This window comes from Molothrus ater, chromosome 5 (genome assembly GCF_012460135.2).
Source record: "Molothrus ater isolate BHLD 08-10-18 breed brown headed cowbird chromosome 5, BPBGC_Mater_1.1, whole genome shotgun sequence".
Classification (NCBI taxonomy): Eukaryota; Metazoa; Chordata; class Aves; order Passeriformes; family Icteridae; genus Molothrus; species Molothrus ater.
In genome coordinates, this window is record NC_050482.2 from 16,192,750 (window position 1) to 16,211,766 (window position 19,017).

General features: G+C 34.4%; 1 protein-coding gene across 1 annotated transcript in view; it reads left to right on the forward strand.

The window, feature by feature from the left end:
- TBC1D22A (TBC1 domain family member 22A) overlaps nt 1-19,017 on the forward strand; it is a 140,927-nt gene that overhangs the window by 35,583 nt on the left and 86,327 nt on the right. The window contains exon 9 of the mRNA XM_036401158.2: nt 15,104-15,213. Within this exon, the coding sequence (XP_036257051.1) occupies nt 15,104-15,213 (110 nt within the window). The remainder of the gene's footprint in view (nt 1-15,103; nt 15,214-19,017) is intronic.

The following is a 19,017-nucleotide window of genomic DNA, read 5'->3' on the forward strand; positions in this document are numbered from 1 at the left end:
GTTTGCCCTTTTCAACTGGGAATAATTGTATTTAAAGCTATTAATTTAGAGGTCTTTTTCCCCACAGTTTGAATACTGTATCAAAAATGGTTATTTTCATTGTATAATTGGAGTACAGTTTTGGAGCATTTTATCATGGCTGTATCTGAGGTAATTCCTCAGTGTTTGTTTATAAAATATGAAAATGTGTTAGTTAAGCAGAGTTTTTTTTTTTCAGGAGACTTGTAATTTTTGCAGAATAAATAGATCTGTTTGGAATGTACATAAAACTGAATTTCTGAATGATGAGAAGGCAAGCCAGAGAGCAGAGAATATTAACCCACTGACTTTAGGGAGCTGCTTTTCTTCATACTTACAGGGTTATAAGGTAAAATTTTCTTCAGCATGCATTGTTTCCTTTACAAGACCAAGCTGAAGCCTTGATTGATGCTGTATATAAATTACTTTGAGATAATTTATCCTGCTGTCTAAATATTTAGACCTTTATTATTCAGTTCCACCAATTCACTAGTCCTTGCAGAATTATGAATAGGACTTGTACATTGAAGTTTTGAGGAAAGAAAGTAGAAAAGATGTAACATATTGGTAGTTATTTAGAAGAGGTGAAAATGAAGGACGACAAATTGTTTTTATAAACTAGATTAAAGAGTTATAACTGGATTAACTGGGTGTTTCTCCTTGTCTCAGGGCCTTCAAATTTCTCCATCTTCTGATTTATCAGGAGAGAAATTCTGGAAGACTTCCCAGGACTGAGGTTCAGGAATATAAGAGATTTCTTCAGTTTGAGAGAGTTGCAAAGATTTTATTTGCAATTGTAGTATGCTCTTCAACTTCTCTTTTAATTTTGGCATTAAACTTTGTAATAAACTTCTACTGTTTTCAGGCTTTTCTTTGCTTAAATAAATAAAAGGTTTTGCACAATACTGTGTTAAAATGTTTTTATTTACACATTTCTTGAAATGATTTATGAAACACAAAATGAATTTGCATAAAGCACGGACATGAAGCATAATTTATATTTTACTGTTTTTCTGCAAGTTGTGAAAGTATTATGAAAATAAAGGTTTTTTTAAAACCCTTGTAGAATTTTAAGAAAAAGTATTCAAAATAATTAAAATCACTTTTCTGTCAAATGAAAATTCCATAGCACAAGTTCCATTTAATCACACTGATTTTTTTCTCCTTAATACAAATTGCTAGTAATGTAGTTTCCATATACAAAAGTATGTTTCAGTGCTGTTTCTTAATATTTCCATAATTTTATAGTAATACTAATGACATCAGGAAAGTTGACTCAAGTTATCATAAACATGAGCCATATTCCATGAAACATTCTTTGATAATTAAATGGTGTATTATCTGTGTGATTTTGGTGAGCAAAGAATGAAGAAATTTTACACAGAACTGTTAAATTCAAGACTTGAAAGTACTGCAAAGCCAATTACATCTTCTGTGTAAGTCCAGAAAACATCAGAAGCATTCCTCTGAAAAAGTGGCAATGCACACAAGCCACTCAGTGACCTGAATCTTTTTACTTTCCATCAGTTTTCTTTGCTGCACTCTTTGCTTTCATATATTATCGAACACTTAGTATATGTACACCTGGATATACATATATATGTGTACATATATATTTATAGCTGCAACATGGCATAGAAGTTGTTCAGCATTATCTTAGCTGGCTTTGAGATATCCACTGTTCACCTTTTCAATTTCTAGGAATATGTTGCCCCACTCTTCCCCCTGTTGCTGGGCCAGTCTGTTGTCAGTGAAGTATTTTGTACTTGCTGCAGGGTAGCTGAAGAGAGAGAGAACTGTAATGAGTAAGGTAGGCAGTATATTTTAGTTTGGTTTTACAGATTGATGACTCCTGCTTTGCAGCATGGGAAAGGTCCAGAAGTAAGCAGAAACCTTTGTTGAGCCCAGACACAGAGGACTTGGTTACTTCTGTGCTGTGAAGCAGGACTGATTTTGACTGCAGTGGGAAAGCAGTTAGAAATTTTTTCCACTAATTTAAATATTTTTGAGTTGTAGTTTTTGAAAAAAATCCAAAGCTCCTTCAGGTGAATTACCTGGAAACAAAGACAATAAAAATATAGACCTGAATTTTAGTGCTTTAACAAGCATGCTTTTGAAGCACTTGGACAGATTATACTTTTAAATTGTTAATTTGTTTTTATGTATGTCTCACTTAAGAACAAATGAATTATTCACAATCTCTGAGCAATTGTCTTTATTAATATATAATGTTGTTTTTCAGGTCTAATTGGGTAAAGAAACCTTACTATTTTACATTCTTTTATTCACTTTAAACAAGTAGGAGAATCCATGGGAAAATAACTAGTACTGAATTCTTTGAATTGTTTGTCAGCTAGCAGTGCTTGCCATGATATACTGTTCTGTCTAGGGCTGGTTCATAAAGCAAGGTATTTGGAGGCATCCCAAACAGAACTAAGGAAAACAGGGATAGTATTAAGAGGACATCTCATACTTAGTTTGTGAGGGGTTAGGGAATAAGGGAGCATGAAGAAGGGCAAATATGTTGGCAGAACTTGTATAATGGAGAGAACTGATTGATAGGAACCAGTGAACTATAAATTCCTATTTATCTTTTGATCCTTTTGTGCTTGAATCTTTATTTTAGTTATTTACCTAGAGAAATTAATCTTCATTGTTTGGCATGACTTCTTGTAATATTACTTTTTTAGCTGCAGTGGACTCATTTTTTTTGTGGGCACTTTGTTCTGGCTTAGTTATAAAACTATTACATTTAAGGAATATGTTTCAATATAGTTACAATGGTATACAAGTCCTAGTGAACATAGTTAAGCTGTACTCAGATACACAGTTTGTGTGTGACGTGCAAGTGGTAGAGTTTATTCCCTACTGTTTTTGCCTGGTTGCTCAACCTACTGTAGGTTTATGGTGGCATTTAGTATCAACTGTATGAGTGGATCTGTTGGCATAAGTGCTCTCTATAGGCTTTGATAAAATGAGGTGATTTACTTTTTCAGTTAGTGGAATTTTGGCTAATTGCACCAACCTTATTTTGGCATATTTTAGAACATAGTAACTGTGAGAGAAGGTGTCAAGAATGAGCAGCAGAGCAAATATCTACAAGTAACTGTATAGTATAGTTGGGTAGGGGTATATTGCTATATTGCTGCATGTGTTTTACTCATTGATGTATTTGATTCCCTGTGAGGGCTTGAGTGTGGACTGGATTCTTATGTGCTGTAGAATCTTCCAGATCCCTTTTGTTCTTTCAAGAGGTCAGTGTAGCCTGCTTGTTGTAGCTTAATTTCTCTATTCCTTAAACTTTACACTGGAGTCACATATTTGAGTATTTCCAGATTAGGTTTAGTTGGTCAGAAAAGGGTTTGCTTGCTGTGTACTTAGATGGCACAGCTGAAGCAGGGCTTTCTGCTGTCAAAACAGGTTGCTTTGCTTTTTCTTTTCCAACCCAAACTGTGCATTCCTGTCTTCTCTTTTTGGTCTTTCTCTTGCATTGGCTTTCTTTGGGCACAGTTAAACTGGCTGGAAACTACACCCATAATATACTGAATTATTTAACTTTCTGCACTCATCTTGAGAATTAGAGAAGAATATGAATGCTGATGTGGGGATAAGAGCATGTCAGGGAAGAAGGGAGAAGCAAAGGTCTGTTTAGTGCTGAGATTGCTTTAGCTGTGTAATAACACATGATAAGGATTTGTGAATTACGCTTTTTGCTTAGCAGGTTAGGGATCATAGACAGATATGGGATATGGCAACATACTTTTCTATTATTTTGCTTCCTAGTACTGTCTTGAATGACCTTGATTTACTATAGAAAATGCAATTTTACAAAATCAGTTCTTCTCTCTGTTTCAGTTTTCATTTCACTGTCTAATACATGGTTAGATTTCTGAGCTAATTAGAATAGTTCATCTGAAATGTTGGATGCATTGTTCCATCCAGTAGACTTGGGCTTTGTCCCCTTCCTTTGCTTTTCATATGTAGACTTTTTGTCACATTTTCTATAATTTTACTTTTTTTTTTTAAGTACATTTGTAGTTCTTAGTGATCAAAGTGTTTAAAGTCATATCATATTGATGCAATGGAAAAAATAACTCCATTGAAGTAAATCTTCATTACCTCCACTGAAAAAAAAATTAATTCCTTGAAAATCTATTCAGTTAACCACACAAACTGTAAAATGAAAATTTTTGTTCTTATGAACTGGCACGTATTCTAGCTTGAATAAAATATGGGCTATGATAAAATATCTTCTTCAGTTTGATTACAGATTAGAGTAGTAATAGTCCTGGATACTTAAATCATCAGAATGTATTAGTTGACAAAGTAGGATGTACCTCAGCTTCACTGTCTTTCAGGAAAAAATTAATGTAATTCAACTAAAATTGTTTTTGTGGATAATTTTAAAAAAGGCTTCTATCTATTTGCAGTGGAGTAAGCCTAAATAAAGTTAGAATTCTCTGGCTGTTGTTAATAATAGCTGTCAGAAGTGAAAAAGAGACAGGATTATATCAAGTATATCCAACTGCTTAATTGCCTGTTATTTTTAGCTTTCTATGTGAGGGAAAATCAGTATTTTGAGTAATGATATTAATTGCTCATAGTTTATTATGACTGTCTGTTTAAAACAAGGAGGAAAAAAACCCAACCTCCCTTAACACCTGAAATTTTAAGGTCTATTAGTCTCTCAAATTTGTTAATTTTTTAAGTGATCTTCAAAGAAAGGACAATCTATATAACTTTTTTTCAGAATAGCATCTGCAAATGAAGTTGCTGTGCTCCAAGTCTGAAACCTGTCACTTTACCCTACGTAAATAAATTTTTCAAAAGAGACTCATGCCTAATTATCATATTTTCACTGAACGTGTAGCAACAGTTGGTGCATTTTTGATCTGTGTTTGACTTACAAACTTTAAAAAAATGTATCTAAATTGATTGAGAAAGGTTGGCTGTGGAGAACAGCTTAAAGAGCAGCTATGAAGAAGCAAACACTTTCTCAAAGATTAAAATCAGTGTTGGACAGAGGATTTTTCAGAACTAATGATTTTTGATGGCTGGTAGTAATAGCTTCAGTGTACCACAGTTTAAATTAAATATTCTTTTCTTAAAAATGTATATGACTGGCTGTCCTGTGAAGTAGGGAATTAAATGAAAATTTTAAATCTTTGGTGGCATTAGATAGGAATGGAAAAATTGGCAATTGCCATTTCATAAAAATCGTTTTGACTACATCTGTAGGTGTGAGATTACAATCATCTTCCTACTCTTCCTAACATTACAAAGTTTTCTTATTAATGTTAGAGCAAAAATACTTGGATTATATTTCCTTAAACGTACAACTTCTTGTTATTTGTTGTACTGCTCTCCCCATTCTTGCAATTGGAGGCATCTGCAGGTGGAATTAGTGTTTTTGTTTATTTTAATTTGTTTGTTTGTTTTAAATATTTATTGCCTGCTTCCATGTCATACCAAAGAAGTGTGTCTTGAGAATACTGATCAGCATACTACGGTGTATGGCCCACCCTCCATTTATTTTTTGTGGTAAAGCTGTGATTTAAAGTGAATACTTTTTTGAAAAGTAACTGGGAGTTCAAGCCTTTGTGAAGCCCATCTTTTAGATGACTTTCATAGTTTTTACACTTCAGAGGAAAAGCCAAGTAGGAACTTGAAAGTTACTAATAAAAATTTCTTCAATGATATCAGTGCCTAGAAGTCTATCAAAGAGGCAAAAAGTCTGAAAGAGATCTGATGGAACCTATAAAACACCACCTCATAGCAAGAGATTGTGTGGATTTTTTGCTTAGATATTTCTTGTGAGGAAACTTTCCAAATCCTGTCTTATGGGCAAAATAAGAGGTGTTCATTTCAATCTTTGCTACAAGAGATGTATAGAAGAAATCTCTGAATTAATAAAAAAAATTTCTTAGGTCAAAAGGGACTACTCAAACTTCTGTCATAAGTAATCAGAATAAATAAGTCAGGTCTAGACTAACTATTGATTTGAAGTGTTTGATGTTTTCAGCTAACTCAGATTTGTCTTTTAAATCACTTTTTGTATCATTCAAGTTTGCTTTTTTTTCTTCTGTGATGTACACTAAAAAGAACTTGAGAAAAAAGATTTTTAGTTCCCCATGTATATATTAAAACAAATCTGTCAATGAAAGTCCTCTTTTACTGCATAGGATGATGTGGGTTTAAATAACCTGCTTTTAAAGTTTGTTTTGCATTTATATGTGTGTTTCTAAATTCTCAAATGTATCTGTCTAAAGAAGATGTCCTATTTCATGATGCTTAGTGCACACTCCCAGTATTTTAAAAATGATAATAATTTTATAAAATTAATGCTAAGGTAAAAAACAGTGCATTTTCCAAGTTTGAAATACATTTTGTGATTTATATCGTCTCATTTTTGAAGGCAATTAAACTAATAGACTCATACTATGAGGAAGTAATGAGACATTAGTGAAGGCTGTTCTGTTTGAAACTACAGACTGGAAATGTTGGGTCATGGGAATATATAGAAAAAAAATCTTGAATACTGGTAGAAGCAGTAAACTAAAATTGAAGAGAAGCCAAAAAATTTCTTCAGGTATAAATATGGAAGAATTGTGAAGAAGGGAGTTAATTGCAATAAATATGCAAATATGGGAGAGACATGTATTCCAAAGGAAGCAGCATATTTTAGTTTTGGCTTCTGCATTCCTATTTCTCCTCTCCCCATGGTCTCCATATAGTTATAATTAGTGATCATCTCTTTTCACTGAAGCGGCACAGAAGTGCTTATACTTCCAGATCTAAGACTTCTTCATTCTCAAGAATGCTTTCCAACAGACTGGGAAATTACTTTAATGGCTTTTATGCCATTAAAAGTGGCTTTTGACATCCAAATATCACAGCTTTGTGTGTTTATTATGAAGTAACTTGTGGGAAGAAAAGCTGAAAGAGAAAGAGCAATGCTTAAGCAATGGCAACATGCTTTACAAATGCCAGAAGTGTAACATTCCAATCCTGTTGCAGAGATCAGTAGTAGCTGAAGATCTAAGAAAAGATTTTCAAATTCGGTGGATCAGTGCTTTAAAAAGAATTGTAAGAATTTTTTTTGTCTTATTTTCAATGAGACACATGGTTAGTTAATAATTTATAGTTGTCAGACCAATACAGATAAATTTGACAGAAGTTTTTGTGCTGAAACTTCAATTTGAGTTGGCTTTGCTTGTAATTTGAATGCAAACTTTTTAATCATAGTAATTAAGTCATTGGGTTTTTCATTAGCATGGGGATATTTTGCTGGTTTCTTATGTGAGAAATATGATATTTTAAATTTTTTCTTTAAGCTGTGGAAAAAAAAATTTAAAGCAGAAGTGAAAAATTATGTACTTGAGCACATAATGAAAAAAAGGGAAAAAAGTTTTCTTGCAAAACAGTTTTTCTTCTGTAGGCTTTCATTGCATTATTTCATAGAAGCAGAAAGTACTTTATGCTTTTATAGGACATTCGCTTTGACAAATCCCACTACTTAAAAAAATTGGCTTATCAATTGTGTTCTCATCAAAAACATTTGTGAATTCATTTATGTGTTCCATCTTTAGTTAATTATGACATAGAAATTTACTGTGGCATGTGACTGAAATTTAAGGACAACTACCTGTTCTTACAATAACATTGTTGAAGAAAATTAGAGATCATACTATTATTATTGAACAGACAGAGCAGGCTTCTTTTTTCCTAGAGGTTTGATTATTTCTTTATCTTGACAATAAATACCTATACAATCGGTAAGAATATGTTTGAAATTTATGAAAAGAGCAAGCCTTGTGGCTTTTTTGCCTCAGAAGCATATGTAGCAGTTTCATTAGGAAAGTGTAAGTCACAGCAAATTAAGGTAGTTAAGGAATGCATTCAGCAATTAAGCAATGGAAGGAATAGTTTTTCCTGCAGAGTGCATTCTCCTCAAATATGCTTCTTCAAATTCAGTATCTGCAGTTGGTGCTAAAAAGCAGAAATAATGGATGTCACTTAATTTCTTTTGTAAATAAGGCAAGAAATCCATTAGGTGGATTTCTTATTAGCTGTGAATGATGTGGGAGATTACAAAACATGGAAACATGTAATTTTGGTTAAGAAAATTGATATATATCCAATTGAAAATTGGATATTGAACAGTGTGTGTTGCAGGAAACTGCCACAGTCATAGATGCGTGGGGATGTTGTCACTGAGGGACAGTTGTTTCCTCTGCCATCCATTTTTCTTTGAGAACTTATTTTGTTATGCCATTCAAATGACATTAATGGGTTAAAATAAAAATTGCTTCATGGGTGAGTGGAGTTATACTTACACAGAGTTATGGTTATGTGTAAATGGTTGATGAGCTTATGTGGCAGTGGCAAATTTTTCAGTCTTCAGTCACAGAAAAAAATTATATTTCTGAGTTTTTATATTCATGTACAAGTTCTTGGATAATTTGCATTGATTTTATATTTACCCAAGTTAGAGTTGAACCTTTGAGCTTTTTAAGTTATCCAGGAAATGTAGTAAACATATTGCTGTTTATGAAATTGTTCAAATGAGTTCTCTTTGCCAGCCCTCTATTATTAAGTAATTACATGCAATACAAATTTTTTTCTGATTTTTCTTTTTTTTTGGGAAATATTTTCAGTAAAGAAGTATTAATTTTCCATACTTTTAAAGTTCACCCTTGTATGTGCAGATACATATACTGGTTTCTTTATCTTTTATATACATTGTAGCTTTTAGTACAATTGATTTTTTTCAATCTCCAATAAATAGTTCTTTTTCAAAACTACATTAATTTATGGATTCTCTTGGAAGGCTTTTCCAGTGCTAGGGTGATAGTTCTGAAATAAGTCACTAATCAATCCCATACCTGAACACAGGGAAGGCCTGTGTATTCCTGAGGTTTGCTTTAAACTTTTTTGACCATGCTACAGTTTGCTCTTGTCCCACCCTTGGGGTTTTGTCTCTTGTGTGTTTGTGGATATGTGTGTTGATGCTTTAAAAAATTAAATGACAAAGCACAAACTAGTTAATTAAAAATGCAATGTGGGAGACATGTTCAACCTTTAATCTTTCATTTCCTATTCTCCAAGCACCTTTTGAACTTCCCTGAGAATTCCCTTATGTGGCATTCTAAGAAAATACTCATCAGCTCATCATCCTGTGCTCACCATGCATACTGGTTGCTAATTATGAGTCCCTTAATTTGGTGTCACATGCACAGCCTCTCCCTGGCAGGCTGTTTTGGTTGACAATAGCAAACCTTTTGAAGTGAGTACTGTGAGAAAAATTTGTTCTGATCATTGTGTTCATTGTTGGTGAAATCCATTTTTAAGAAGAGCTGCCATCTTACAAGGTTTAAAGGCTTCTGTTTCATAATAATGTCATGCCCAAGGATGTGCCTTATACTCTTCTAATTTCAAACTACACTTACTGGCTGATTTCTCACCTGTGTGGAAGAGGTTCTCAGTCCTGTATTTGGCATTATGCAAGTTCTGTGAGTCAAAGACATGTTGGCACCACCAGTTTTACTTAATTCTCCTTTGTACCCTGTTTTGGTCATAGAGCTCTTAATCTTCCTCCTGTCTGACTCGTGAAGCAGTAATCTCAGCCTGCAGCCTATGAGGAACTCTTTTGTTTAATTTGCAACATGACCTGAGAGTTTCCATTTTTCAAATAAATTTACCATCCTTAAAAACAGGTCTTTTTTTGTGTATATATGTGCAGTGGGTTATGAATATTAAATAAAGGCAAATTCTGTTTTATTTAGTGTGGAGGGAAAAAAAATAGTTAAAATCTAGCCAAGACAAAACCTGAGTAGGAAAGATCTTACTGGCAAGCAATGTAGGCCCACTAAAGGAAGTCTCTGAATGATTTACTGATTACTTTCATACAGAATCTGGAATTAAAGGAAGAGTATGTGAAGTACCTAGTCTTTTGTGACAGAGCAAATTGAGAGTACCTCCAGGGTCATACATTAATTTTGATGAGCATAGATGTCCAGTCCATGTAATCAAGTTTACAGTGTTTTTGGACAGGATGATTTACCTTGCTCACCAGGTCACACAGGATTGTAACAGTTGCCATGTGCAGCAAATTATTTAGAGAATTCATATGAGTAGAATATAATGATTAATGTTTGAAACACTATTCTTACATGGATGCATAAAGATATTTATCTTGCTTCCTATTGCATTTGAAGGATATTGTAGAAGATTAATTGAAAACAAATGTAAGATTATTAGCAATATTAAAATAGACAAGTTGTCAATATATCCTGTATGTGAGAACATGACTGTTTATAGGGGAATATTTGAAATGCAGTAAGGTCATGTTTACCTAAGCCTGGACTGATGAGATGATTAAGGTTTTTTTAAAATTTTACCTTTGTGACTGCAGTACCACAAAGAAAAGGGAAGGTTTTACTTTGGTGATTCATCCTTAACAGCTTAAGAGCTATTTCTATCAAGATTATTATGTAACTAGGACTTTTTCAATGGGAGATATTGATATGGTAATATACATATTTAATCAGGCAATTGTTACTGAAAGAATTTACATTTAAATGCTCTATTATGTCCTGATCTTCTTAGAAACCATTGCCTTAGTGCAACAGTGACTGGAGAGGTGTTTCATAAGGCTTTTTGAAAACTGAGTTTGGAGTGGAATATGTAAAATCTAGCTGTGGAAATATTACTGTGCACCTCTGTGTGCAATCGTGTGTATGATTTTTTTTATACTTGCATACTTGGGTGGTAACCTTCATGTTAGATCTGCCTGAAGATGTAACACCTGAAATAGATTGCAACACAGTAAGCTTGATACAGAGAAGCACCTGTGCATCTGTGGTCAGAATGGTTTCCTTGCACTGCTGCAAAGGATACGTAATTTGGACTTCAGGTATATGGTAATGCTTTTTCTACATTTACACAAAATAGTGCTAAAAAAATCCCCAATTTTAAATTATTCAGCTCATTAACTGATCTAATGTTTTTATGTATTATTTTGTATATTGAGTGTTTGTAATGAGCAATCATAATTTATTGGGGATATTGCAGTCTGTTTTGGGCTTCAGCACAAGGTCTTTTTTACCCTGCCATCCATTTTATCCCCTACCTCGCACTCCAGTGAATTCATCTGAGTTTTTCTGATTCTGAGTGTTGAGAAACAATTTCAAGATAAGCTACAGTTAAAATATTTGTAACACAATTAAATGTTTGTTTCATTAAAAAACTACTTTGAGAGAATGTGTGCTTTATTTAAAGGAGGTATCTTTCATAGGAAGTCGCTTGGTGTAATAATGTATGAAAACTATCAAGTTACAATAATTTTTTTCACACTTTATAAAGATTGAGTTTTGGTGTCAGTAGCAGGTTTAGAAGAGTTCTGAATGCAAACTACCTTTTTGTTGGTTGCATGTATTTTTACCCCTGATCTGTACTGAAAAGGTAAAATTCCAGCACTCTTTAGAAGAAGTCTATTACAGCTAAAAGACAAAGATCAGTTGTGAACTTAATTTTAGCATTCTGTACAACTTCAATCAAAATCATCCATTAGGCTTAATCTTGAACTAAAACCTACTTTTAATTGAGGCAAGCTGTTTAGCATGTTTACTTTCTGCTGTCATTGGGAAACTAAATCTGTAAGTGGCTGTAAGCAGTATTTTTAAAAAATTTTATTTTATCCTTATGTCTCTGCTTTTGTGAGTGGATCCAGTTAGAACTGTTTAGAAAAAGTTAGTCTTCCTGCAGGGTGGGAATTTTTGGAAGCATACCCTGGGAGTGAGTAAAGAAGAGCTAATCCCATGCTTACAGCAATGCACGTATTCAGATCAGCATGTCACAGACTCCATGCTACAGCAGTTCTCCTCCAGGCAACCAGGCATTTTCCTGTCTTTTACACTTGTATAGATAGCATGATAAAGATTTCCACAGGAAACTGTATGACTTCCTAATTGGGAAGTTTTAGGCAGTGAACTCTTCTCCCACACATATTGCACATACTGGCCTGCTATTTCTATCCACATTCTTTTATTCATTCTTTATGTTACTGTCCATTCAGATTTCAGTAATTGAAAATAAATTTAAATTTATTTAAAACCAGAAATTGCAATTATGTTCTCAAGCACAAATAATATCTTAGGTACTTTTGGGGTGGTTATGTTGTTATTTTTCCTTCTCTTTATTCTGAAATCTCTTGTGGTCTTTCTTTCAAAACTTTTCTAGTGCATTTATTTCTTCATCCAAATAAGAAAAAGAAAAAAAGAGAGAGAGAGAGAGCAACATGGAGCTTGACTGCTTTTCCCCTTAAAGCTTCAGGGAAAAAGAAGCATTTTGCACTTTGTGCATACCCAAATAAATGAATAAATGCTTAAAGTGTAGATTATGATTTTCCATAGCATTCTGCCAATCAAATGTTCCTTAATTCGAGCTTGTCAAAAGGGATGGCCTTTTAAAATTTCATTTGTACTTTGGAAAAGGGTCCTTTGGATACTCAGTGTCAGTTTTGAACTTCCTCAGTAAAGTGTAGCAAGGTAGGGTGTATTGGTGCAGCAGAAACCACTGACATCACTGAGCACTTCCTTGTTTGAGACATTGCTTTTGGGATGCTGTGCCATCTTTATTAGGAGAGTTCTTGGGTGCTTCCACAGTGCTTCTCCTTGTTCATCATAGACCACATTTGAATAATAAAATACCAGTTAACATAACATATCCACAAATATACATTTTAGCTGATTTAATGAAACTGTATTATAGCTCCAAGTAATTAGATTTATTTGTTGAAATACTCGGTTGCAGAATTTTAAGCCAAAGTTTGACACAGTTGCTTTACACAGGGTACTGTATTGTACTGTAGGGTATGGTATTGTACTGCTAGGGTACAACAGAAATACAACTGAGTTGTCTGAAACACTTAATTAGATTTTTTTAATTTCAAAACTTCATTATCTGACTTTAGAAGAGATGACTTAGTGTGATGAATTGGAAGCACAATGGGACTGAAAATTGGTCTAGAAGTAGCTTATATATTTAAAGAACATATAAAAGATACTGAATAATTATTTTGTCTTTAAGAGGCTTATGGAAATGCTAAAGATCAGTCTCTTTAAGCCACAGAAAGCAAAATGTTCTTGGATAGCTCTTAAGAGGGGAGACAAAACAAGACAGCTGGACAAGTACTTCATAAAACTGCTTTTTTAATGTCTATAATGGCTGAGCATGTGGTTCTGTGACATTATAATTGGGGACTGCCAATTCTTTCAGTGAAAAGATTCCTAAAAACCATCTATATCTTATCTATATCCTTTTCTAGGTTGTTGTTCCCTGTGGAATAATGAGAATTTTACTTAGAGTAGTAAATTTGTGTCAGAGAACCTGTGTTCTTTTCAGAAAGGCCTGTCCTGACTTCCTCTTTGTGCTTGGGGAACATACCTCTGATGAACAGTAATTGGAGCCATTGAAAGATATTTCTTAAAAGCTATAGTGTATTTTCTGGGGGGAATAAAAATTGGTCATTCTAATTTGATATTTCATCTTTATTAGAACAATAAGAATCTGGTTTTTCCAAAATACTAATGCTGGAGTGTTGTTGCTCTACAGGTTGCATCATTTAGCCTACCTACAAACTGCCCTGGTTTTCTTACAACTTGCAGGTAGTTCAGTCACAGGACAGCAGATCATTTGGTGGGTGTTTAAAGCTTTTTTTCAGCTTAGTTTAGACTTCCACAGTTTAAAGGTCTGCATTCTGAGGCAATCCTTTTAAAAGCAAATTATACCTAATACTGAGAAACAAGATTTTTAAAAAAATGTGATTCATCTGATTTATTTATCTTTCTAGTTTAGAACAAGTCAGGTTCTGTCACTTCTTGGTGTTCTTTGTTGGCTGTGAAGGGAGGTGAAGATGCCCACCTCTGATGTTTATATGGATCTTCAGCTTTTTTGTTGGTTTAAAACCTGATGTGAGAATATAGTGCAAAATGATTTTGATAGATTTTGAAAGAGAGAGACAAAAATGAGGTAAGATAAGAAAGATGAGAAAAAGAACATAACAAGTCTTTTTCATTTGTTATCTTTTCATACCCACGTGTGTTGTGCTATGGCTTATAGCTGCCTTTTCTTTCAGAAATGTGATACCAGTGTCATGAAAAGGAAAGCTGCTCCAAGGCAGAAAATTTGCAAAGGAGCACGTTGTCAAAGTAGTTGTAATCTCATTCTTTCAGCAAATGTTTGGTGGAGGAGGGCCTGAAGACTTCATTCAAAGGGAAGACACTTCAGTATATGTTTGTGTTTTATATAAATATGAGGAACTCTGTACATTTACTGTTTTTTTTTCTGTAGACACAGTGAGGCAGAGTGAGAATGGGTTGCTTCTTTTTTTGCCATTTGAAATATTAAACTGAAAGTTATAAATATTAACTAGATTTTTTTTTTACAGTGGGGCACTGATTTATGAAAATATAATAAACTGTATAAGTGTAAGACTTTTTTGTGAGTTAATATGTGTAAGATGTACTGAAGTTTTGTTTCATGCTGTAGTGGATACATCAATAATTTTCTTTTCTATTTGGAAGGATTTTTCTTTTCTAAATTCAAGCTGTAGTCTGCTTTTTTACATAAAGTTCAGTGCTTTTCTGAGAAGTATTTTTCAGGGCTTTTTTTTCTGTGAAGAATGGCAACATACTTGCACATTCTGTGCATGGTGCAAATATAGTCATCTTCTTCAGGGATTGCTCATATATAGCTTGAGGGCTCTCAAAGTGCTTCTGATCCTCTTTCAGGTGTGAAATGTTTAGAATAAAGTGATTTATTATGTATTAATTCTGGTTAACCAGGCATGATTTGAGATTTTCACAGTCTGCAAGAAATTAAGTATTTATTAACATTTAAAGCCATTAGATGACACAGTTAAGCAATAAATGATTCATTTAGGCCCTGTTAAAGAAAACGTGCATTGGTTTCTGACTCAAAGATAAGTGGTGGCTGTCTTTGTTTTCAATTCTTTTCCTCATTCTTGCTTTATTTATTCTGTGCACTTCATTGACTTGTCTTTCTCTTTCTTTTCCTGAAACAGAAGAAGAAGAAGTGGAAAATTTTGATGTTTCCAGTCTGCCTGAAGAAGTGCTGCAGAACATAGAAGCTGACAGTTACTGGTGCATGAGCAAGTTGCTTGATGGCATTCAGGTAAATTGATTTTTCCTGTCTGTAAGTAGTGGAGTTAACTGATTAATGTCATGGCTTTAACTACTTTAAGGCTGAAAAAGAGTACATGTATGAAAAACAGGGGTTTTCTGATTTTCCCATTGGAGAGTTTGGCATAGAAAAGAAAGAAGGGAAATGGAAAAAAAAAACCTGTTCAACTTCTCTTAATCAAAATGTCTGCATGTTTCATTGTGTGTGATATTCTAGAGCAGAACAGAAACTTCCAGTTCTAGATGCATGTTTTGCAAATCTGTTACCAAGCATGAAGAATAGTTGCTCAGAATCTCACTAAGGTGGTAAAAACCTGGCTTATTTATTCATTTTTCAGTTGTTAATATAGCAACCTATAAGTGATTACTGTCTTAATAGTTCCTGAAATTATCTTCATATTTTAAAACTTGGTACTTATGCTACTTCACTGAGAGTTTGATTTTTTTCTATGTGGAAAAGCTATAAATGAAGGCACAATTTTTCTGTTACAGGCAGCAAGTTGGAGTCTAATAATAGTAGATTTTTGTGTAAATGTTCATGGGCTTAAAAGTTTATGAAGATTAGAAGTATCTACAACATTCTTTCCTGTGATGTATTTTAATATGAATGTTTCATTGGCTAAGGTGCATTGTGAATTGAACCTTGTAACAGAGTTCATTTTTGACAAAATGGTTCTAGGATTGAGTCAGCAACAAAAGGCTTTAACTTTTTTGAAGGTGTTTTAAGTGTATTTTTCCTGGTTAAAGCTCAGTGTTTTGTGTAGCATTTTTGAAATGCACAGTCATTTTCCTACATCAATTCCTGTAACAAATGCTGGTTTGCTTATTTCAATGTCTCAGACCTCCTAAATTTTAAACTATTTGACCACATAGCAAAATTATGTGAAAAGTTATAAAGAAAAAAGTGAGAGCTTGAAATCTACTGGGAAGGAAGAAAGCCAGGTAAAGAAATGCAAACTCCTCCAACTGTTGTACCTGCTTCTGGAACATCACTGTCACTAGCCTGTTGCTTTATTTTTTTCTAGGAAAGGAAGTTCACAGATTAGGCAATTTCTCCTTAAAATTCTGTTTTCATACAAAACTATCAGGTACTGAGAAGCAAAATACAGAAACCAATTGCAATGGAATTAAACTGCATCAATGAAAATTTAAGCTGTTATATAAATGGAATAGTGTTAGATGTATTAAAGGATGGACTCATCCGTCAAAAGAAGGCTTGAAAGATTATGCTAGTGGTGTGACTAATGATCTTACAGTTAATTCAGTGCAACTGCAGTGCTGCTGAAATAAAAGGGTTTCTTGTTTTTCTTCTCCCATTCTCCTGCTTTATTTCCTTTCTGTGATGATAACACTTAGTAGATAAAACAGTAATGTAGTTGCAGGTAGGGTTGGTTGGAAGAAGTAACCCTGCAGAGGAGGACTCGGGATGCTGGTGGACAGGACTGGCAATGTGCACTTGCAGCCCAGAAAGCCAGCTGTGTCCTGGGCTGCATGCAAGGCAGGTGGGCAGCAAGGTGAGGGAAGGGATTTTGCCCTGTACCCTGTCCTTGTGAGCACCCACCTGGAGTGCTGCAGCCATTTCAGGATCCCCAGCACAGCCAGACATGGACCTCTGGAGTGGGTCCAGAGAAGGGCCATGAAGGTGATCAGAGGGCTGGAGCATCTCTCCCATGAGGAAAAGGCTGAGAATATTGAGGTTTTTGAGCCTGGAGAAGAAAAGGCTCTGGGGAGATGTTACTGTAACCTTTCAGTACTTAAAGGGGGCTTTTAATAAAGCTGGAGAGAGACTTCTTGCCAGGGCTTGTAGTGATAGGACAAGGGGCAACATTTCAAACAGAAGAGATTTATATTGGGCATAATGGGTGCATTTTCTGTGATGAGGGACCTCAAAGATGTTGTGGATGTTCTCTTCCTGGAAGTGTTCAAGGTCAGAACTGATATGGCCTTAAACAGTGTGATTGAGCTGAAGCTATCCCTGCCCACAGCAGGTTTGGACTAGATGATCTTTAAAGATTCCCAGAGGATTCATTGTGTGATGCTATAGTTCTGGCTGACTTGCATGCTGGACACACAATCATTTCTTTCTGAAAATATGGCATAGAAGACTCCTATGTGAAGTATGCAATGATTTTGCCCGAGATGTCTGAATAAACTGTACAGGGATATGTGACATGTAACTGCAATCAAAGAATCTCTGCAGAGTGTTTCCATTAATTTATTTGTCAATTTAAATTTCCATTTCATGTTGCCCTATCAGTATTGGGTAAGTTTAAAGAGTGCACTTTGATAACTGTTAGGGTCATCTTCTGAAATTTTTGCCTATTATGAACTAGGTACATTTTTTTGTGTGTTTTGTCTTTCCAGTGCAGAAGGGTGTAATGGAAGAATGATTGTATGATTGTACCCCTTTATTATTCTTAACAGAAAACTCATTTATTTTTCCAAACCATCCAGATGGTCTCATTTTCTTGATTCTAGAGTTGTCAAAGGTGTTATTAAGACATATGCATTTCTTGTTGGAGTTTTACCACACATAGTATCTATTATTTCTTCATTTGTCACTCATCTACCTCCCTCGCTTACGTGTCTAATGTGACTGTGTATTTTTAATATAAGAAAGCATCTTTGAACCACAGAGACCTGTGCAATAGAACAAGACCCAAGAACAGGGGTTGGCATTGGGCAGCAGGACAGTCACTTCCTGACATGCATATAGTTCTCAGCTAAGAGAATAAGTAAAAACTTGTTCAAATTATCTGTCACTTTAGCAGATTCCTCTGTGCTGTTTTTTTGTCCTATGCTTTTGGCCCCAGCTAGAGTTTGCAGAACTTTTCCAGCAGTTAATGTTTAATCTTGCATGATAATTTAATTTATTTTTTGTTCTTAGATTACTTTGCATCTTCTTTTTCTGTTGGTTGTCTCTAAGTTTAGGCTTCTAAGAGACTGCATGTGTATCATATCTCAGTTTGATTACAGTTTTAAAAATTGATCGAACAAATACTAGGAGTTTTTAAATATAAATATCATTTAATCTTGAAATCTGTAGCTATCTTATAGCAATCAGTTTTGAATGATGATGTATGTAATGGTTTTCCTTTTCAGTGCCTCCTGAGTCTGTGCTCTGAATATTTTTTTAGTTTTTGTCCCAGAAAGACTATGCCTCACTGCAATTGCTTTTTATTTATTTCAGGAGTACAAATGAGATCTTCTGAAATCATAAGAAAATAGGATAATTCTGTGCAATATAGGACCAGCTCTGAGGTCAGACTGACTTTCTCAAGGCTTTGTCCAGCTGGGTCTTGAACCCTCCAAGTACAGAGACTTCACAGTCTCTGGGGGTTAACCTATTCCAGTGCTTCCTCATCCTTATGTTGAAGGTTCTCCCAAATAGGCAGATGGAATATTTTTTGTTTATGCTGCTTATCTCTTATCTTCCCACCGGGCACCGCTATGGAAAATGGAGATTTGTTGTCTTGATAACTTGGGTTTTATTAGGCTGTGATTAAGTGCTTCTGGAGCTGTCTTTTCTTTAGGCTGAACAAGCCCAGTTTCCCCAGCCTCTCAAAGAGCATGTGCTCCATATCTCTTAGCATCTTGGTGACCTTTTGCTCTTGCTTCATTTTGTTCTGAAGCTTATTACCTTTTTCTTGTATGAGGGTCCTTAAAACTGGACGTGGTATTTTAGATATGGTCTTGAAATACAAGAAATTATTTTTAAAAATTTGAAGGAAAATCTACACAGTAAAGATTGAACTCTGGAACTGTTTGGTCAGAGAGGTTGTAGAATCCTCATTTT